This window comes from Tachyglossus aculeatus, chromosome 11 (assembly GCF_015852505.1).
Source record: "Tachyglossus aculeatus isolate mTacAcu1 chromosome 11, mTacAcu1.pri, whole genome shotgun sequence".
NCBI classification, from domain to species: Eukaryota; Metazoa; Chordata; class Mammalia; order Monotremata; family Tachyglossidae; genus Tachyglossus; species Tachyglossus aculeatus.
Window position 1 is genome coordinate 18290910 of NC_052076.1, and position 19460 is coordinate 18310369.

At 55.2% G+C, this 19460-nt stretch overlaps 1 protein-coding gene across 1 annotated transcript; it reads right to left on the minus strand.

Moving 5' to 3' along the window:
* Positions 1–1436: 1436 nt before the first annotated feature.
* Positions 1437–19360, minus strand: RETREG3 (reticulophagy regulator family member 3). The gene is made up of 9 exons (XM_038754676.1): positions 19122–19360; positions 8815–8921; positions 8465–8495; positions 7673–7799; positions 7383–7467; positions 5609–5746; positions 4956–5038; positions 4106–4238; positions 1437–3129 (listed from the first exon to the last, which is right to left on the minus strand). The coding sequence occupies exons 1-9, from the start codon at positions 19358–19360 to the stop codon at positions 2666–2668; spliced, it is 1407 nt and encodes a 468-aa protein (XP_038610604.1). The 3' UTR covers positions 1437–2665.
* Between the last annotated feature and the right edge of the window lie 100 nt (positions 19361–19460).

Genomic DNA, 19460 nt, shown 5'->3' on the forward strand with positions numbered 1-19460 from the left:
GCACTGGCGTAGAAAACAGCTAATCAGGTTGGACGCAGTCCATGTCCCACATGGGGCTCCATGTTTTAATCCTCGTTTTACAGATGAGGTAACGGGACCAGAGAAGAAAAGTGACTTGCCCAAGGTCACACAGCTGACAAGTAGCACTGCTGGGGTTAGAACCCAGGTCCTTCTGACTCTCAGGCCTGGGCTCTCTCCACTAGGCCATGTGGCTTTGATACAATGGATTACTTCACCAGCTCTTTCCCCCTTATACACTCTATTTTTCCTCTCCATTTCCCAATCTTCTTTCCTCTCAAACTCACTGTTCCTTGTTCCATTTTCTCCCTAAACTTTGAGCACCAATCCACCAGGTGAGAGCTCTGAGTGTCTCTTTGAAGCCCTTCTAAAATCCCACTTCCTCCAGGAGGTCTTCCCTGACTAACCTTCTTCCCAGGTCGTATCCTTCCAACTAGCACCTCGACACTTTCGCACTCACAACCACCCCTCGCCCTTTGGCACCTATCAACTTAACTGCATTATTTGAGCACTTACTCATCCACATATCAATCTCCCCATTCTCCTTTTTCGCCTATCTTTTGTCTCTTCTACCCCATTTGATTGTAAACATTCTGAGAGTAAACTCAGTGTCCTCTCACACTCCTCCAAGAGCTTAATATACTGCTCTGGAGTATAAATACAAATATATAATTAATATTAATATATAATTAATATATACTAATATGTGTTAATATAAAATAATATATTTATTTTATTTTGTTAGTATGTTTGGTTTTGTTCTCTGTCTCCCCCTTCTAGACTGTGAGCCCACTGTTGGGTAGGGACTGTCTCTATGTGTTGCCAATTTGTACTTCCCAAGCGCTTAGTACAGTGCTCTGCACATACTAAGTGCTCAATAAATACGATTGATGATGATGATGCTCTGCACCCAGTAGGTGATCAATAAAGACTATTGACTGATTCTGGTGCTCTGTACCCGGAGGGCATCCAGCACACTAGGTGCTCAATAAATACTGATTAGAGCGGTGGAACAGAGAAGAGGCTATAGCCAGGAAGTCCCTGGAAAACCAGAGCTACAGTCTGCTGTTTTTAGGAACCTGATGCAAAACGGGAATTTCTAGTTTCTGAGGTTCTGGAGGCTAGGGCTCACTGGTCCCCAGGGCCAAAATCAAAAATCAAAGCAGGGAAGGGGCTGGTGAGGGCAGAAAGGGCTGTTTGGCCCTAAGAGGGGGCGGATGCCAACCTGCCCCCGGGAACTGAAGGCTCATCCACTCAGGAAAACAGGATGGACCCCGCTCCTTGGCCCCCACCCGTGCCCCAGCTGTTGGGGAGGCGGAGGGTGTGTGGGGGGTCTCCCTTCTCCTGAGTGAATTGAATCAGGCCTGCTTGGGAGGGGCAGAGGCCCCCCAAACAGAGGTGACGCCATAAGCCTCTCAAAGGTTCAGTTGGTAATATTTATTCCCTGACACCCTGATCCCGGCAGGGCGAGATTCAGGGAGCAACCCCACCGTGAGGAGGTGCCCCCCTCCCCTGCCCCATCACACCCCAAACTCAGACCACACCATTGCCATGTTCCAGCCCCCACGTCGGGGTGGGGGTGCCCAGAGCCACCCTCGCTCATGCAGGCATAGAAAACGTGTCCCCTCCCCCCGACCCACCCTCATTTTGACATTAAAACCCCATTTCCTTCCCGACCAGGGCTGGGGGCTGGTGAGTGGAGGCTCAGTTTCCTTTCTGTCTCTGGCACGGCCTTGCTGCCCGCCTCGGAGACGGTGATCCGACGTGGCCCCGGCCAAGTGCTCCCGGCCAGACCGAAGCTGGCCCCTAAGGTTCAGGGTGCAGCCGGAGGCAGCGGCCGGCAAGGAGTCGGTTCAAGCGTGGCCAGGCGCTGTGACGCTGAAGGCCACTCCTGCATCCAGCTGCCCGTTAGCTTAGGGGGTGGGGGGCCAGCACATCTGGCCACGCTGACCCGAGGTTGGCAGGGGGTTCTGCCCTAACAACCTCCCGCAGGGAGAAAAAGGGAGGAAGCGGGGAGGCAGGTCCAGTCAGTCGGAGCCGGCTCGGAGGAAGGCGCAGGTGCACGATCGGGGAAAGGAGGAGGCTCAGTGGGCCTGGCTCTGGCCCGAGGCATGTAAGGTGCGAGGCGGCCTGGCCCCAAGTCAGTCTGCCCGTTGCCGCCCAGTGTATTGCTCTTCCCCGGGCAGAGGGGCCCAAAAGAAGGTGGGAGGGGCAGGAAGAGGGGTCTCCGCTAGGCCCGGCCACCCGGCAGATACGCAGGGCAAGGGGAGGCACGAGGACGGAGAACACACTGGCGCAGCCCCAACAGGCACAGCACCGATGGCTACCGGCTCTGCCAACCGGAGCGGTGGAATGGGCCGGTGGAAGGTGAGCGTGGTACCGGCGTCCTGGGGCTTCTCGGGCCTGGGAGACGGAGCTCCCAGCCACGCCGGCGGCCTGAGGGGAGGAACTCCCAGCCACGCTGGCGGCCCGGTGGCCCTGCCGGGGGGTGGGACTCCCAGCCAGGCCGGGGCTCCACTCTGAGGTGAGCAGAGCGGGACAGGACGGGGCAGGCCACACGCCCGCCCGACCCCGAGTCGAGGGAGCGCAAGAGCAGGCCCGCCGGCCTCCCCCAACCTCCCCGCAAGCCCGGGGCCCTCGGCCCAGGTCAGTGCCCCCGCGAGCCGGCCGGGTCCAGCTGGTTCAGCTCCGCCTGGTCCAGCAGCTCGAAGTCGTCTCCCTCGGCGTCGGTGTCCAGGTCGGAGCCGGGGGCGGGCAGAAAGTCCCCGGCCGTGCCCTGTCCCGTCAGGGGACCCGGGGACTGGGTGGCCCCGGCCAGGGCAAGCTGCAGGACGCTCTGCGAGACCAGGCTGGCCAGGTGGCTGGGCAGGGTGGTGCCGGCCGGCAGGGCCTGCAGCAGGAGCTCGGGCAAGGTGGCCTCGCCCGGCGGGTAGGGGCCCCGAGCCCCCTGCGGTCGCGGTGGCGCTGGCGGTGGGGAGCGGACGGCAGGGCTGGGGAGACCGATGCTGGCGTCGTCCTCGTCGTCCAGGCCGGGGGCGTCCGCGGTGACGGACGGGAAGGCGGGTAGGTCGCGAGCAAACGATTCCTCGGGGTCGCTGTGACCATCCAGGTCTTGGTAGGGGAGCGGAAGTCGGGGGGAGTCGGTGGGGGGGGTGGTGAGAAGAGGAGGAAACAGGGGGGAGGAGAGGGGTGATCCCAATGACCACTCATCCCCCACCTCACCCCTTTGTGCTGACATCAAAACAAGTTGCTTTCCCTCAGATCCACTTTGGGACTGGGGAGGTGAGGAAGGAGAGGATGGAGGGCGGGAAGGGGAAATGGGACAGTGGGCTCCTCCAGGCCCCGCCAGCAGTAGGGTCAGGTTTGACCTCCGACCCTGGGGCCTCAACTGGGATCAGGGTGGAAACACCTTAGAGACTACTAGAGGCCACTGCCTAGGCACCCGGCCCCCTCTTTGTACCCTCCCATCCCTTCTAAGCGCTTAGTACAGTGCTCTGCACACAGTAAGCGCTCAATAAATACGACTGATTGATTCTACACTGGGAAGCAGAAAGATTCTAGGCCTGAGAGGCAGAAGACATGGGTTCTAATCCTGGCTCTGCCCCCGTCTGACCTCAGGCAGGTCTCTGTGCCTCAGTTTCCTCAACTGTAAAATGGAGATGCAATAGCTGGTCTCTCTCCCTCTTAGACTGTGAGTTCTGTTTGGGCCAGGGACTGTGTTCAACCTGATAAATTTGCATCAACCCCAGAGCTTAGAGCAAGGCTTGACATGTAGTAAGGGCTTAACCAACACCATCTTTCTTATTCTGGCCGAGGGAGGGGGCGGTAGGAGGACTTGGGGAGGCCTCACCCAGCCCGGGCGATGTAAGGGGAGGGGGCCTACGGGGCTGGGGGCTGTGCCACTGGATGGTCTGAGGACCGGCAACCCCCCGGACACCAGCAGCTTGGAGCACCAACCGGGCTCCTGGGCGGCTCCGCCAAGGCTTCAGCCCTCTGTGGCTGGGTCCCAGGACTCAGCCCGCTGCCCGCGGAGGCGAGGCGACCCGCGGCTGGGTCACGGCCCAGCTCGGCCTGGGCCCCGACTCACCTTCGGAGCCCTCGGTCAGCGGGGTTTGGCCCCGCGACAGGTTGAACGTGCCGTTTTCTGTGTAGGAGACCTCAGCATCCGAGTGCTCCGAGTCCGTGATGGCCAGCTCCTTGGCCACGGCCGAGTCATCCAGCTGCCCGGGAGAAAAACTCCACATTGAGCGGGGCCCCGGGAGGGGCTCCCGGCCCGGGACTCGGGCCCTGGCAGTGGCACCAGGCCGGAGGGGGGACCAGGTGCCGTTTGCCCTCCTAGATAGAGACGAACCACCCAATACCCCTGATTTTCCTCTCTCCATCCCTGATTCGTTCCGGTGACCCCGCCGGGGCCACCCGATGTCCCGGATTGCCCTCCATCCCTGACTACCCCCCGGTGACCCAGCCGGGCCCACCCAATGCCCCCCACTCTCCCCTCTCCATCCCTGACTCCCTCTGGTGATCCAGCAGGAACCACCCGCTGCCCCACATTCTCCCCTCTCCATCTCTGCCTCCGGTGGCCCGGCCAGGACCACCCAACACCCTACAGTATCCCCTCTCCATCCAACTCCCACCACTGACCTGGCCCTAACCACCCAACGCCCCTTCCCCTCCCCTCTCCATCCCTAACTGTCCCCCAGTGGGCTGGCACGGACAATCCCGCACCCCCATCCCTTCCCTCTCCACCCTGGGACGCAGCCCTGAGGCTCGCTCGACACCTCATCCAGAAGGAAGAGTCAGACCTGGAGTCTGAGGGCTCCGGCAGGCCAAATCCACTCCCTCCCCATCCTCCGGCAGCCCTCGGCCCCGAGCCAAGTAATCTGGGGCCACTCGGGCTGCCACCACCCGGGCCACCGCACAGTGAATTCCGCCGATACCTGCGGGCAGAAGGCAGCGAGCTCTTCTTCGCTGTCGCTCATGTCCCCCAGGGCGTGCTCAGGATGCAGGGCCGGCCGACGCACTGCCGGAGAGGAGACCTCGGTCATCCCCGCTGGGAACCCCGTGCCCTTGCCTACCCGTGCACCTGGTACGGTGCCCTCCTCTCCCTACCCGTAGGGCTAGCTTCCCCAGAGCAGGCAGGGAATGGCCAATCCCCCTGCCTTCCGTTTCGGGGCCCAGCGGTTGGGGTGCCCTGCCCACCACCCCGCTAACGGAGGCAGTGCTGCTGCGGACTGATCATGTCAGGGGCCAAGCATAATGTGGCAAGAAGCATCTCTCAGGCCCCTAAGAAGGAGCCTGAGCAGACAACGAACATGACAACATGGAAGAGATGGGCAGGAAAACAGGCACGGACAGGAGAATGGGCAGGGCAGCCCTCCCCTTCCCCCAGGCTGGTAGTAGGGGACGCTGGGGTTGGTCAGAACTGGGAGCCCTGACTTTGAGGCTCCAAAAGGGACCACCCCCAGGAAGTGGGGGTCCGCCAGGGAGGTGCTGGAGGTGGCTCTGAAGCCCAGGGTGCTTTCAGCCCCACCACGGGAAGCCGGCTGTAGGGTCAGGGTGGGGCCCAGCCGACCGGCCCCCGGAAACTCACGCTGCCTCTCTCTCTGCTTGGACATGACGTAGCCTCGGACGCTGAAATCCAGCCTGTGCAGCGCGGGCTCCAGCCACGAGTAGAGCCGCGGTCCCAGGCGGTGGTACACGGCCAGCGGCCACAGCAGGGTGCTGACAACTGCCGAGGCAGAGGGCGAGAATGGGAAGACTGGGGTCAGCGGGGAGGTGGGAGGCGGGGCCCAGCTCCCAGTCACGGCTTTCCCACACGGGCCCGCTGCGATGCCTTGGGCAAGCCAACGGACTACCACGACCTTCACTTTTCTCACCTGTAAAACGGACTAAGATACTACTCGCCCCCGCTCAGACCACGAGCCTCCTGTGGGACCAAGGACTGTGTTTGAGTCGCTCACCCCAGTGCTTGGCACAGTCGGCGCTTACTAAATACCGAGCTGATTACCACTATTACTGCAGTCACCGGGCTGCTACCCTACTGGCCCTGAGGGGAAAACCGAACGCTGAGCTCCCGAGTGCTGGGCTCCAGAACCCCCTTGCCCTGGTTCCGCCATTAGACTGTGAGCCCACTGTTGGGTAGGGACTGTCTCTATGTGTTGCCAATTTGTACTTCCCAAGCGCTTAGTACAGTGCTCTGCACATAGTAAGCGCTCAATAAATACGATTGATGATGATTATGCTGGCAGGTAGCCCAGGAGATGGATGCCCCATTAGCTCAGCCCCCCAGTTGGAGCCAGGAGGAGCCCTATAATGGCATTTATTAAGCGCTTACTATGTGCAAAGCACGGCTCTAAGCACTGGGGAGGTTACAAGGTGATCAGGTTGTCCCACTGGGGGCTCACAGTCTTAAGCCCCATTTTACAGATGAGGTAACTGAGGCGCAGAGAAGTTAAGTGACTTGCCCAAAGTCATACAGCTGGCAATCGGTGGAGCTGGGATGTGAACCCATGACCTACTAGGCAAGGCCGGCTCTTCCACCGTAGCCCAGATGCTTTGGGGCTGCCGGGAGGCAGGGAGTCTCAGCAGTTGGGGGTCCATTAACCAGCAGCCTCCTAGCCCTGGAGAAAAGCCCCAGGCCCCATTCCCCAGCCTGACCAGAACTGGTCATGACCACCCCGAGACAGGGGACGGACCTGAGATCCACCGCCCAAGCAGCATGGCCTGGGAATCAGAAGACCTGGATTCTAATCCTGGCCCTGCCAAATGCTTCTTCTGTGTTACCTTGGGCAAGCCGCTTAACTCTTCTGTGCCTCCCTTCTAGTGTTTTCCCTCTTACTTAGACGGTAAGCCCTACGCGGGACAGGGACTGTACAAGTCCGACTGAATTCACTTGTATCTATGCAGCACTTAGAACAGTGTTTGACACATAGCAAGCACTTAACACCTGTATATATGTATATATGGTTGTACATATTTATTACTCTATTTATTTATTTATTTTACTTGTACATTTCTATCCTATTCATTTTATTTTGTTGGTATGTTTGGTTTTGTTCTCTGTCTGCCCCTTTTAGACTGTGAGCCCACTGTTGGGTAGGGACTGTCTCTATGTGTTGCCAATTTGTACTTCCCAAGCGCTTAGTACAGTGCTCTGCACATAGTAAGCGCTCAATAAATCCGACTGATTGTTGATTGATTAACAGATACTGTAAAAAAAAAAGCCCACCTCTCAGGACCCCAGTGACTGTGGCCATCCACTGAGGGGGGGGAGGCCAAGGGGCTCTCCAAAGGAGGAGAGGAATCCGGGCTCTGCCGCTTCCCTGCAGCACCTGAAACTACGGCCGCGAGGCCCCGGTACTCACGGAAGAGATACGCGAGCAGGAGGCCGGGGATGTAGCGGCCCAGGGTGGCCAGGAACGTCAGGATCCCGCAGCTCAGCAGGCAGAACTGAGGGGAGCAGGAAGCCGGGTTGGCGGGGCCGGGCCCCACCCGGGACCCCACCTCGGGAACCGTCTCCGGAGGGTCCGGAGCAGGCAGGGCGGGCGGGCTTTGGGCTTCCGATCCAACCCACCTCCCGCAGTCCAGCGGACGGTCTCCTTCTGGGACCCCCAGGAGACGTGAGTCCTCCGAGGTCCGGCCGTGCCCACCTTACCTTGCCCGGGTTCTGCCTCTTGAAGAGCAGGAGGCTCCTTAGGAAGGCGGTGCCGCTGACCCAGGCTTCGGCCACGTGGCGGCACAGCTCGGGCAGGCTGAGCAGCTGAGGGTGCACGAAGCCCCAGCTGCCAGGATTGGGGGGAGAGGGGGCGTTCGGGAAGGAGGGAGGGGAGCGTGAAAGGGAGGTGGGTGGGGGAGTGAGGCCATCGGAAGCCCTCGAGGCAGGGCACAGCCCGCACGGCCTCGGCCGGGCCCATTCCCAACCTCGAGCGGGCCTGGGCAGGCCCTCCCCCCTCCCTCGACCTCACCGGGGCCAAGCTGGTCCTGCCAGCCCCACCCCACATCCGGCTGCCCGAGCCTCCTGTGCCAACCTGCCGCTCCCCTGGGCAGCTCTCGTGGGGCTGCGGGCCACAAGGCCCCACGGAAAAGGGAAGTCACACTCAAACAGGCCACCTCGAGGCCCAGCCTGGCCTGGGGCCAGGAACATAGGCGGAATGAAGGGGATGAGGGCGGGACCTCCGGGCATCCCTTTGGCCCGGCCCTGGACAAAGGGTTCGGAGGGCCGCGGCCCCTCAGCGGCAGGAGTGGAGAGAGGAAGGATTCCCGCCCTTGGGCTTCCCTCAGACCCCCGCCCAAACCGCAAGGCTGGAGGGCCGTGGGTTCAGGGGGCCATGGCTTCCCCTCCCCATCCCAGGCCCCCCCACAGGGGAGCTGCTCAGCCCAAGCTCCACCAGATGCCACACCGTGGGGAAGGAGAGACGCCATATGGGATTCAACTGGCATTGCCTACCTCTCACTGTCTGATACGCTGGGCTGGCCCACTGAAAGCATCAAACAAACAGCGGCATTAGAAGGAAGAGAAGCCCTGCCCTGCCCACGTGGTCCGGGGAAGAGCCTGGACGTGCCGGCTGGGGACCCCTCCCCACCCTGGAAAAGGAACTTGGTTGCCGCAGCCTGCTCTGCAAATAGCAGGAACGGGGCAAGGAGCCTCACGATGGGCAGAGGGAGCCAACCCTCCCAGGCAGCGGGCGTGGGGTCCCCAGGTGAAGGAACGGTGGCTGCAGAGCTCTGAGGGCCCTCGGGGGACCTCCCAGTGACCCACAGAGCGGCTCCCGTCACCGGCCCCGGCCCCCGAGTCACCTTTCATCTGGGGCCAGATTTTGTTCTTCCACTGGTCGAGGCACACGGCGAGCATCAGGCTGAAAGCGAGCAGGAACAGCAGGCGCAGCGACGTCAGCGCCAAGAACCTGGAGCGGGTCACCAGTCACACGGGGCGTCCGGCTCCCTCCCTCCCGCATGGGAATCCCCCCCGGCCAGGGGACCACCAGAAAACCAGGGGGGCCGGGACCCCCGCCAGGGCTGCCCGGAGGGTTTCCGAGAGTCGGGGCACGGGTTGGGAGCCAGGAGCTTGGGGCCTCAGCGACAGACCGGCCCCCTCCCCAACCTCTCCACCTGGGCCTGCCCCATGGGAGAGAGGCTCCTGGGGTGGCCACTTACTGCCAACCCTTCCATCCTTCCCTCCCTCTCTCCAACCCAACCCACACACTTTCACTCCTCTAATCAATCAATCAATCCATCGTATTTATTGAGCGCTTACTGTGTGCAGAGCACTGGACTAAGCGCTTGGGAAGTCCAAGTTGGCAACATCTAGAGACAGTCCGTACCCAACAGCGGGCTCACAGTCTAAAAGGGGGAGACAGAGCACAAAACCAAACACACTAACAAAATAAAATAAATAGAATAGACATGTACAAACAAAATAAATGAGTAATAAATATGTACAAACATATATACATATATATGTATATACAGCTCTTAGTACAATCAATCAATAATGCCAACCTACTCACAGTACCTCACTCTCCTCTATCTCCCCCCTCCCCAAAACCCTTGCCTTCATCCTCCCTCCAGCCTGGAACTCCCTTCCCTTTCAGGTCACCACTTTCCCCACCTTCAAAACCCTAATAAAATCACACTTCCTCCAAGAAGCCTTCCCCAACTGCCTCTCCCTTCTGAATCACCTGGGCGCCGGGACCTACCCTTTATTAAGTGGGGGAAGCAGCGAGTTCTGGTGGAAAGAGCCTCGGCCTGAGAGTCAGAGGACCTGAATTCTAATCCCAGCTCGGCCGCTTACCTGCTCTGTGACCTTGGGCAAGTCACTTAACTTCTCCGGGCCTCAGTTCCCTCATCCGCAAAATGGGGATTCATTGCCTGTGCTCCAACCTAGTCAGTCCGTGAGCACCAGGTGGGACCTGATTATCTTGTGTCTACTCCACAGTTTAGCACAGTGCTTGACATACAGTGAGTGCTTATTAGACACTACAATTATTACTACTTATGAATTTGATGATCATCTCGCCCTCAGCTCCACAGCACGCAAATGCATACCCGTAATTTACTTTAATGTCTGTCTCCCCCCTGTAGACTATAAGTTCCTTGTGAACAGGAAAACCGTTGTTATTGTACTCTCCCAAGTGCGTGGCATAGTGCTCTGCACATAGTAAGCACTCAGTAAGTACTATTGAGCCTGACTGATCTCCTCCTGCTTTCAAACACACTCAGGTCTTCCCTAACTTTCTTCTGAGGCTCCCACTGCCTCCTCCGGCTCTCACCCCATCCGTCCACTCCCAATGCTGCTCAGACTCCTGAAACGGATTTTATCCCCCTCGCTGCCTCCACTCCCCTTTTCTGGACCCGCGACAATCCAGTTTCCATCCCACTGACGCCAACGAGAGTGCGGTCACGCTCGCCGAAGTTAGCGAGGAAAAGTAGCCTAGTGGGAAGAGCACGGGCCTAGGCATCACATGACCTGGGTTCTAATCAATCAATCGGATTTATTGAGCGCTGTGTGCAGAGCACTGTACTAAGCGCTTGGGAAGTACAAGTTGGCAACATATTCTAACCCTAGCTCCACCACTTGTCTGCTTTTTGGCTGAAGGCAAGTCCCTTTTAAGTGTGAGCCCACTGTTGCGTCGGGACCGTCTCCATTTGTTGCCATCTTGTACTTCCTAAGCGCTTAGTACGGTGCTCTGCACACAGTAAGCGCTCAATAAATACGACTGAATGAAAACTTCACTGGGCCTCAGGTTCCTCATCTGCCGAACAGTCATGCCCGTTCTCCCTCCGCCTTGGACCGTGAAACTGATGAAGGCCAGGGACCATGTCTGACCTGATGATTTGGTTCCTACCCGCGGTTTGGTGCAGTGGTTGGTGTTGCCCCAGCAGATGGTTTCTGCCTGGGTGGCACCCTGCCCGCTGTCAAGGGTGTTGGATTGTGCTGGTTGTGCTGCCGGGCACAGCCCAGGATATCAGCCAGGAGTGAGAGGGTGGCTTACTTTCCGCGGGGTCTAGGATGTGGGCGAGTGGCATCCGTGGCTGGCGCTTTGGCACCCCTCGCCTCGGAGATCGGGGCCCCAGTTGCACCCTCCTTTCACCCACTCCTCGCCTGCCCTTTGCATTCTGGAGTGGAGCAGTCCAACCCTCCCTAGGCACCCCCTTCCGCTCCCGTTCTCCAGCACTCAGCCCTGCGGCGGAAGCGGCAGGGACCTGGGCTCCGTCGCCCGGCGAGGGTCCAACCTTGGCACCCGCTCCCCCAGGTATTCGTGCCCGAGACCCTTGCGGCACAGGAGCGGCAAACCTAGGACAGCGGGTGCCAGCATATCCCACCAGGAGGAATGGACACCAATTTTGACAACCACAGGTCGCCTAAGGGAACAGAGACTGACACCCTGGCAACTAATTGAAGGCCACGGGGGATGTGTCTTTTAGACTGTGAGCCCACTATTGGGTAGGGACTGTCTCTATATGTTGCCGACTTGTACTTCCCAAGCGCTTAGTCCAGTGCTCTGCACACAGTAAGCGCTCAATAAATACGATTGATGATGACGTGTCCCTATGTTATGTAAAGGGACAAGAGCTATAAAAGGCCAGATCTGCAGGCGATACAGGCCCAGCGGCTGGATCCGCCGACATGTGCCGGACCTACCAGGAGGGAGTGGGAATAAAGGCCAGGAACGAGCTACCCTATGGGTGTTTTCTACACTACACTCCCCTGGGGAGTGGTAGCCTTTGGCACATAGCAACTACTACCATCGTGATCCTCGTCATCAAGGACTTCCTCATAGCCAAATTTAATGGTCTCTAATTGTCTCTGAGTCCTCAACTATCTAGAACCTAAAACTAAAATCACCTTCCCTCCCAAATCTTCTCCTTCACTTAACTTTCCCTTCACGGTAGAGAACACCACCACCCTCCCGGTCTCAGATGGCCGTAACTTGGGTATTATCCTTGCCCCTCCTTCAACTCCCACTGCTAAATCCCGTTGGTCTTCCTGCTTCCAGCCTCTCCCTTCTCCGGTCCATAACTTCACTCTGCTTCCTGGGTTATCATCATCATCATCATCATCATCACCATCATCATCAATCGTATTTATTGAGCGCTTACTATGTGCAGAGCACTGTACTAAGCGCTTGGGAAGTACTAAAACACTGCTCGGCACGTTCTCCCACTCCTCAGAAGCCCCCGCTGGTTAGCCATTCCTCACAGCGTAAAGACAGAAACCCCAAGGCACTCCGTCAGCCGTCTCCCTCTTATTTATCCACCACCTTTTCCACTACACCCCAGCTCGCATTCTTAATTCCCCTCGTACAAACTTACCCACTGGGCCTAGCTCTCCGGCTCCCAGCTCACGGTCTTCCTTCTGCCTGGAATTTCCTCCCCCTTCAAATCAGTCAGACTCCAGTTCTCCCCAACTTCAAAGCCCTTCTGTTCGTATCTCTGCACGTAGTCTATTTTCATGTATGTCTCCCCCCAGTAGACTGGAAGCTCCTTGTAGGCAGAGAACAAGTCTACCTGTTCTGTTGTACTGTACTCTTCCAAGAGGTTGGTACGGTGGTCTGAACACAGTAAGCATTTGACTGACTGATTATTTCTCGGGTCACTTTTCTAAGATGTCATTCTGCAAGCATCCCTCACTTCGAAGCCTCCTGTAGTCGTCCATCCCTCACACTTCAAGCCGAAACTCCTGCCCAGACTTTAAGGTACTCCCTCAACTTTAAGGTACTTCCTCTTATCCACTCCCTTCTCCCATCATCATCAATCGTATTTATTGAGCGCTTACTATGTGCAGAGCACTGTACTAAGCGCTTGGGAAGTACAAATTGGCAACATATAGAGACAGTCCCTACCCAACAGTGGGCTCACAGTCTAAAAGGGGGAGACAGAGAACAAAACCAAACATACTAACAAAATAAAATCACTAAATCCACTAAATCCCAGCTTGCGCTCTTGGCTCCTCTCGAGCCAACCCATCCACTGCACCTCACTCTCATTTCTCCCACGCCTGGAATTCCTTCCCCCTTCACATCAGAGAGATCAACCCCATTTCTCCCCATCTTTAAAGCCCTTCTGAGATCACCCTTCTTCCAAAAGGTCTGCCCCGATTAATCTCTCCTCATCTTCTATTCCCCAACTGCCAACTTGTTGCCAACTTGTACTTCCCAAGTGCTTAGTACGTGCTCTGCACACAATAAGCGCTCAATAAATACGATTGATGATGATGATACAGTGCTCTGCACACAGTAAGCGCTCAATAAATACAATTGAATGAATGAATGAACTGCCAGCCCTGTCCTTCCACACGATCAAAGCCCTTAAACACTCACAACCACCCGGAGCACTTGGGTTGATATCCGTAGTTACCGTGAGCAGGAAACGTGTCTACCAACTCTGTTCTGGATGTCCGCCCGCCACCTAAAGCTCAACATGTCGAAGACTGAGCTCCTTGTCTTCCCTCCCAAACCTTGTCCTCTCCCTGACTTTCCCATCTCTGTTGACGGCACTACCATCCTTCCCTTCTCACAAGCCCGCAACCTTGGTGTCATCCTCGACTCCGCTCTCTCATTCACCCCTCACATCCAAGCCGTCACCAAAACCTGCCGGTCTCAGCTCCGCAACATTGCCAAGATCCGCCCTTTCCTCTCCATCCAAACCGCTACCCTGCTCATTCAAGCTCTCATCCTATCCCGTCTGGACTACTGCACTAGCCTTCTCTCTGATCTCCCATCCTCGTGTCTCTCTCCACTTCAATCCATACTTCATGCTGCTGCCCGGATTATCTTTGTCCAGAAACGCTCTGGACATATCACTCCCCTCCTCAAAAACCTCCAATGGCTACCGATCAATCTGCGCATCAAGCAGAAACTCCTCACCCTGGGCTTCAAGGCTGTCCATCCATCACCTCGCCCCCTCCTACCTCACCTCCCTTCTCTCCTTCTACTGCCCAGCCCGCACCCTCCGCTCCTCCACCACTAATCTCCTCACTGTACCTCGCTCTCGCCTGTCCCGCCATCGACCCCCGGCCCACGTCCTCCCCCGGGCCTGGAATGCCCTCCCTCTGCCCATCCGCCAAGCTAGCTCTCTTCCTCCCTTCAAGGCCCTGCTGAGAGCTCAACCTCCTCCAGGAGGCCTTCCCAGACTGAGCCCCTTCTTTCCTCTCCCCCTCGTCCCCCTCTCCATCCTCCCGTCTTACCTCCTTCCCTTCCCCACAGCACCTGTATATATGTATATATGGTTGTACATATTTATTACTCTATTTATCTACTTATTTATTTATTTTACTTGTACATTTCTATCCTACTTATTTTATTTTGTTGGTATGTTTGGTTCTGTTCTCTGTCTCCCCCTTTTAGACTGTGAGCCCACTGTTGGGTAGGGACTGTCTCTATGTGATGCCAATTTGTACTTCCCAAGCGCTTAGTACAGTGCTCTGCACATAGTAAGCGCTCAATAAATACGATTGATTGATTGATTGATTGTTGTTTTCCACTCGCCTAAGCACTTACTACAGTGCTGTGCACATGGTGAGCGTTCAGTAAATTCTACTGACGATCTGCTCTCTTACCCTCCCTACTTGTAACTTATTAAAGGGCCTGCCACCCCATTTATAGTGCAATTAACGGGAAAAGGTTCAAGTTGGCACCCGCACTGGAGAACAAAATGGGAAATCTCCCGTCTGGAGCCAGGACCTACCGCAGCAACATAAGCAGGGCACAGTGGCTAGAGCATGAGCCTGGGAGTTGGAAGGTCACGGGCTCTAAACTCAGCTTTGCTCGACTTTTGTTGCCAACTTGTACTTCCCAAGCGCTTAGGACAGCGCTCTGCACACAGTAAGTGCTCAATAAATATGACTGACTGATTGATTGAGTCTGCTGTCTGACCTTGAGCAAGTCACTTCACTTCTCTGAGCCTCAGTTCCTTCATCTGCAAAATAGGGGTGAGCCCCGCGTGGGACAGGGACTATGTTCAACCGGATTTGTTTGCATCCACTTAGTACAGTGCCGGGCACACAATAAGCGCTTTAACAAATACCACAATTATTATTATTACAAGAAACTTAGTAAGATCACTCAGAGCTCTCCCAGGGGCCGAGGGGGCCATATCTTCACTCCAATGACCAGTGTAAGCTTCCCGAGGGAAGGCATTATGTCACCCATCCATTCAATCATATTTACTAAGTGCTTACTGTTTGCAGAGCACTGCACTAAGCGCTTGGGAAAGTATAATACGATAATAAGCAGACACATCTAAGTCCATTATACCAGCGCTTAGAACAGTGCTTTGCACATAGTAAGCGCTTAACAAACGCCATTATCATTATTATACTCTCCCAAACGCTTACACAGTGCTCGGCCCACGGCAGGTCTGGGGGGGAGAAGCAAGGGGTCTGGGGGGAGACGGATGAGGGGAGGGGTCATAGGTTCTGATTCCGGTTCTGCCCCCGATCAGCTGTGTGACTTTGGGCAAGTCACTTAACCTCTCTAGGCCTCAATTACCTCACCTGTAAAATGGGGATGAAGACTGTGAGCCTCGCGTGGGACAACCCGATTACCCTGTATCTACCCCAGTGCTTAGAACAGTGCTCGGCACAGGGTGAGCGCTTAACAAATACCATTATAACTGTTATTGTCAGCCCTGTGACTTTTGGGCAAGTCACTTAATTTCTCTGTGCCCCAGTGACCTCATCTGTAAAATGGAGATGAAGACTGGAAGCCCTACGTGGGACAACCCGATTACCTTGTTTCTACCCCAGCGCTTAGAACAGTGCTCGGCACAGAGCAAGTGCTTAACAAATACCACTATTATTATTATTATTATTGTCAGCTGTGTGACTTTTGGGCAAGTCACTTAACTTCTCTGTGTCCCAGTGGCCACATCTGTAACAGGGGAATGAAGACTGTGAGCTCCATGTGGGAAACCCAATTACCTTGCATCTACCCCTCACCGTACCTCGTTCTCGCCTGTCAATCAATCAATCAATCAATCAATCAATCGTATTTATTGAGCGCTTACTATGTGCAGAGCACTGTACTAAGCGCTTGGGAAGTACAAATTGGCATCACATAGAGACAGTCCCTACCCAACAGTGGGCTCACAGTCTAAAAGGGGGAGACAGAGAACTGAACCAAACATACCAACAAAATAAAATAAGTAGGATAGAAATGTACAAGTAAAATAAATAAATAAATAGAGTAATAAATATGTACAACCATATATACATATATACAGGTGCTGTGGGGAAGGGAAGGAGGTAAGACAGGGGGATGGAGAGGGGGACGAGGGGGAGAGGAAAGAAGGGGCTCAGTCTGGGAAGGCCTCCTGGAGGAGGTGAGCTCTCAGCAGGGCCTTGAAGGGAGGAAGAGAGCTAGCTTGGCGGATGGGCAGAGGGAGGGCATTCCAGGCCCGGGGGAGGACGTGGGCCGGGGGTCGATGGCGGGACAGGCGAGAGCGAGGTACAGTGAGGAGATTAGTGGTGGAGGAGCGGAGGGTGCGGGCTGGGCAGGAGAAGGAGAGAAGGGAGGTGAGGTAGGAGGGGGCGAGGGGATGGACAGCCTTGAAGCCCAGGGTGAGGAGTTTCTGCCTGATGCGCAGATTGATCGGTAGCCATTGGAGGTTTTTGAGGAGGGGAGTAATATGTCCAGAGCGTTTCTGGACAAAGATAATCCGGGCAGCAGCATGAAGTATGGGGCAGCAGCATGAAGTATGGGGCAGCAGCATGAAGTATGGGGCAGCAGCATGAAGTATGGGGCAGCAGCATGAAGTATGTCCCGCCGTCGACCCCCGGCCCACGTCCTCCCCCTGGCCTGGAATGCCCTCCCTCTGCCCATCCGCCAAGCTAGCTCTCTTCCTCCCTTCAAAGCCCTACTGAGAGCTCACCTCCTCCAGGAGGCCTTCCCAGACTGAGCCCCCTTTTTCCTCTCCTCCTCCCCATCCCCCCGCCCTACCTCCTTCCCCTCCCCACAGCACCTGTATATATGTTTATACAGATTTATTGCTCTATTTTACTTGTACCTATTTACTATTCTGTTTATTTTGTTACTGGTGTGCACATAGCTTTAATTCTACTTGTTCTGACGATTCTGACACCTGTCTACATGTTTTGTTTTGTTGTTTGTCTCCCCCTTCTAGACTGTGAGCCCGTTGTTGGGTAGGGACCGTCTCTCTATGTTGCCGACTTGTACTTCCCAAGCGCTTAGTACAGTGCTCTGCACACAGCAAGCGCTCAATATGATTAATAATAATGACATTTATTAAGCACTTTCTGTATGCAAGGCACTATTCTAAGTGCTGGGGAGGTTACAAGCTGTTTTGTTTTGTTGTCTGTCTCCCCCTTCTAGACTGGGAGCCCGTTGCTGGGTAGGGACCGTCTATGTTGCCAACTTGTACTTCCCAAGCGCTTAGTACAGTGCTCTGCACACAGTAAGTGCTCAATAAATACGATTGATTGATTGATTCTGATTGAATGAATGAATACCCCAGCGCTTAGAGCAGTGCTCGGCACAGAGTAGGCGCTGACCCCGAAGGCCGGGCTCTTTCATTCATTCATTCCACTGGGCCACACTGCTTTTCTGATTGAATGAATACCCCAGCGCTTAGAGCAGTGCTCGGCACAGAGTAGGCGCTTAACAAATGCCATGGATATTACTGTTAGCATGAATTGTTAGTAGTTGGTAGTATTGTCCTAGGCTGTGAGCCCACTTTCTAGACTGTGAGCCCACTGTTGGGTAGGGGCCGTCTCTATATGTTGCCAACTTGGACTTCTCAAGCGCTTAGTACAGTGCTCTGCACACAGTAAGCACTCACTATGATTAATAATACTAATAATAATGACATTTATTAAGAGCTTACTAAATTGAGCTACTAGAGCCCCCTCCTTCTTCTCCCCCTTCTCTCCCTCCTCATCCCCCCGCCTTACCTCCTTACCCTCTCCACAGCACCTGTATGTATGTATATATGTTTGTGCATATTTATGACGGTATTTATTTATTTTACTTGTACGTATTTATTCTATTTATTTTGTTAATATGTTTTGTTTTGTTCTCTGTCTCCCCCTTCTAGACTGTGAGCCCGCTGTTGGGTAGGAACCGTCTCTATATGTTGCCAACGTGGACTTCTCAATCAATCAATCATATTTATTGAGCGCTTACTGTGTGCAGAGCACTGTACTAAGCGTTTGGGAAGTCCAAGTTGGCAACATATAGAGACAGTCCCTACCCAACAGTGGGCTCACAGTCTAAAAGGGGGAGACAGAGCACAAAGCCCAACATACTAACAAAATAAAATAAATAGAAGATATGTACAAATAAAATAGAGTAATAAATATGTGCAAACATATATATATGTATATATACCGCTTAGTACAATCAATCAATCAATCGTACTTATTGAGCGCTTACTGTGTGCAGAGCACTGTACTAAGCGCTTGGGAAGTCCAAGTTGGCAACATATAGAGACGGTCCCTACCCAACAGCGGGCTCACAGTCTAAAAGGGGGAGACAGAGAACAGAACCAAACATACTAACAAAATAAAATCAATAGAATAGATATGTACAGGTAAAATAAATAAGTAGAGTAATAAATATGTACAAACATATATACATGTATATATAGCGCTTAGTACAATCAATCAATCAATCGTATTTACTGAGCGCTTACTGTGTGCAGAGCCCTGTACTAAGCGCTTGGGAAGTCCAAGTTGGCAACATATAGAGACGGTCCCTACCCAACAGTGGGCTCACGGTCTAAAAGGGGGAGACGGAGAACAAAACCAAACATACTAACAAAATAAAATAAATAGAATAGATACGTACAAGTAAAGTAAATAAATAGAGTAATAAATATGTACAAACATACATACTGGTAAATAAATAAATAGAGAATAATAAATCTGTACAAACATATATCCATATATACAGGTGCTGTGGGGAAGGGAAGGAGGTAAGATGGGGGGGATGGAGAGGGGGGCGAGGGGGAGAGGAAGGAACTTCTGCACACAGTAAGCGCTCAATAAATACGACTGACTGAATGAATGAATAGTAAGCGCTCAATAAATACGATCGACTGAATGAATGAACATGTAGGGGGGTGGGGGGTGGGGCAGGATCTCTCACCAGAAGGCGGCGTTGAGGCCCAGACACCAGAGGGCGCTGTTGGCCGGCCGCTCCCACACCAGCGCCGCCTGCACCCGGCTGACCAGCGGCTCGTAGGGCCCCAGCACGGCCACCAGGGCGCGCTGCGCCGCCTCCACCTGCCGCTGCCGCTCCCCTCGTCCCGGGGAGCCCCGGCAACCGCGCCGAACGCGGCTCAGCCCCGGACCCGGCCCCTCCGCGGACTGCCCGGCCTCGGCCATCTTCGCCGTCCCGCCTCCGCAGGCCGCAACATCCGGGTCCGCGCGCCGCGCAGGCGCCCTCCCCTCCCCGCGCCGCCACGCGTGCGCCGGCCCCCGGCAC

Excerpts from the sequence above, each read along its gene's own strand:
- RETREG3 (XM_038754676.1), bottom strand. The coding sequence starts at position 19,360 with ATGGCCGAGGCCGGGCAGTCCGCGGAGGGGCCGGGTCCGGGGCTGAGC. Across the intron at positions 8,496-8,814 it reads AATCTGGCCCCAGATGAAAG|TGGGCCAGCCCAGCGTATCA; the intron begins GTGACTCGGGGG and ends TGATGCTTTCAG. Across the intron at positions 3,130-4,105 it reads GCTGACCGAGGGCTCCGAAG|ACCTGGATGGTCACAGCGAC; the intron begins GTGAGTCGGGGC and ends TCCCCTACCAAG.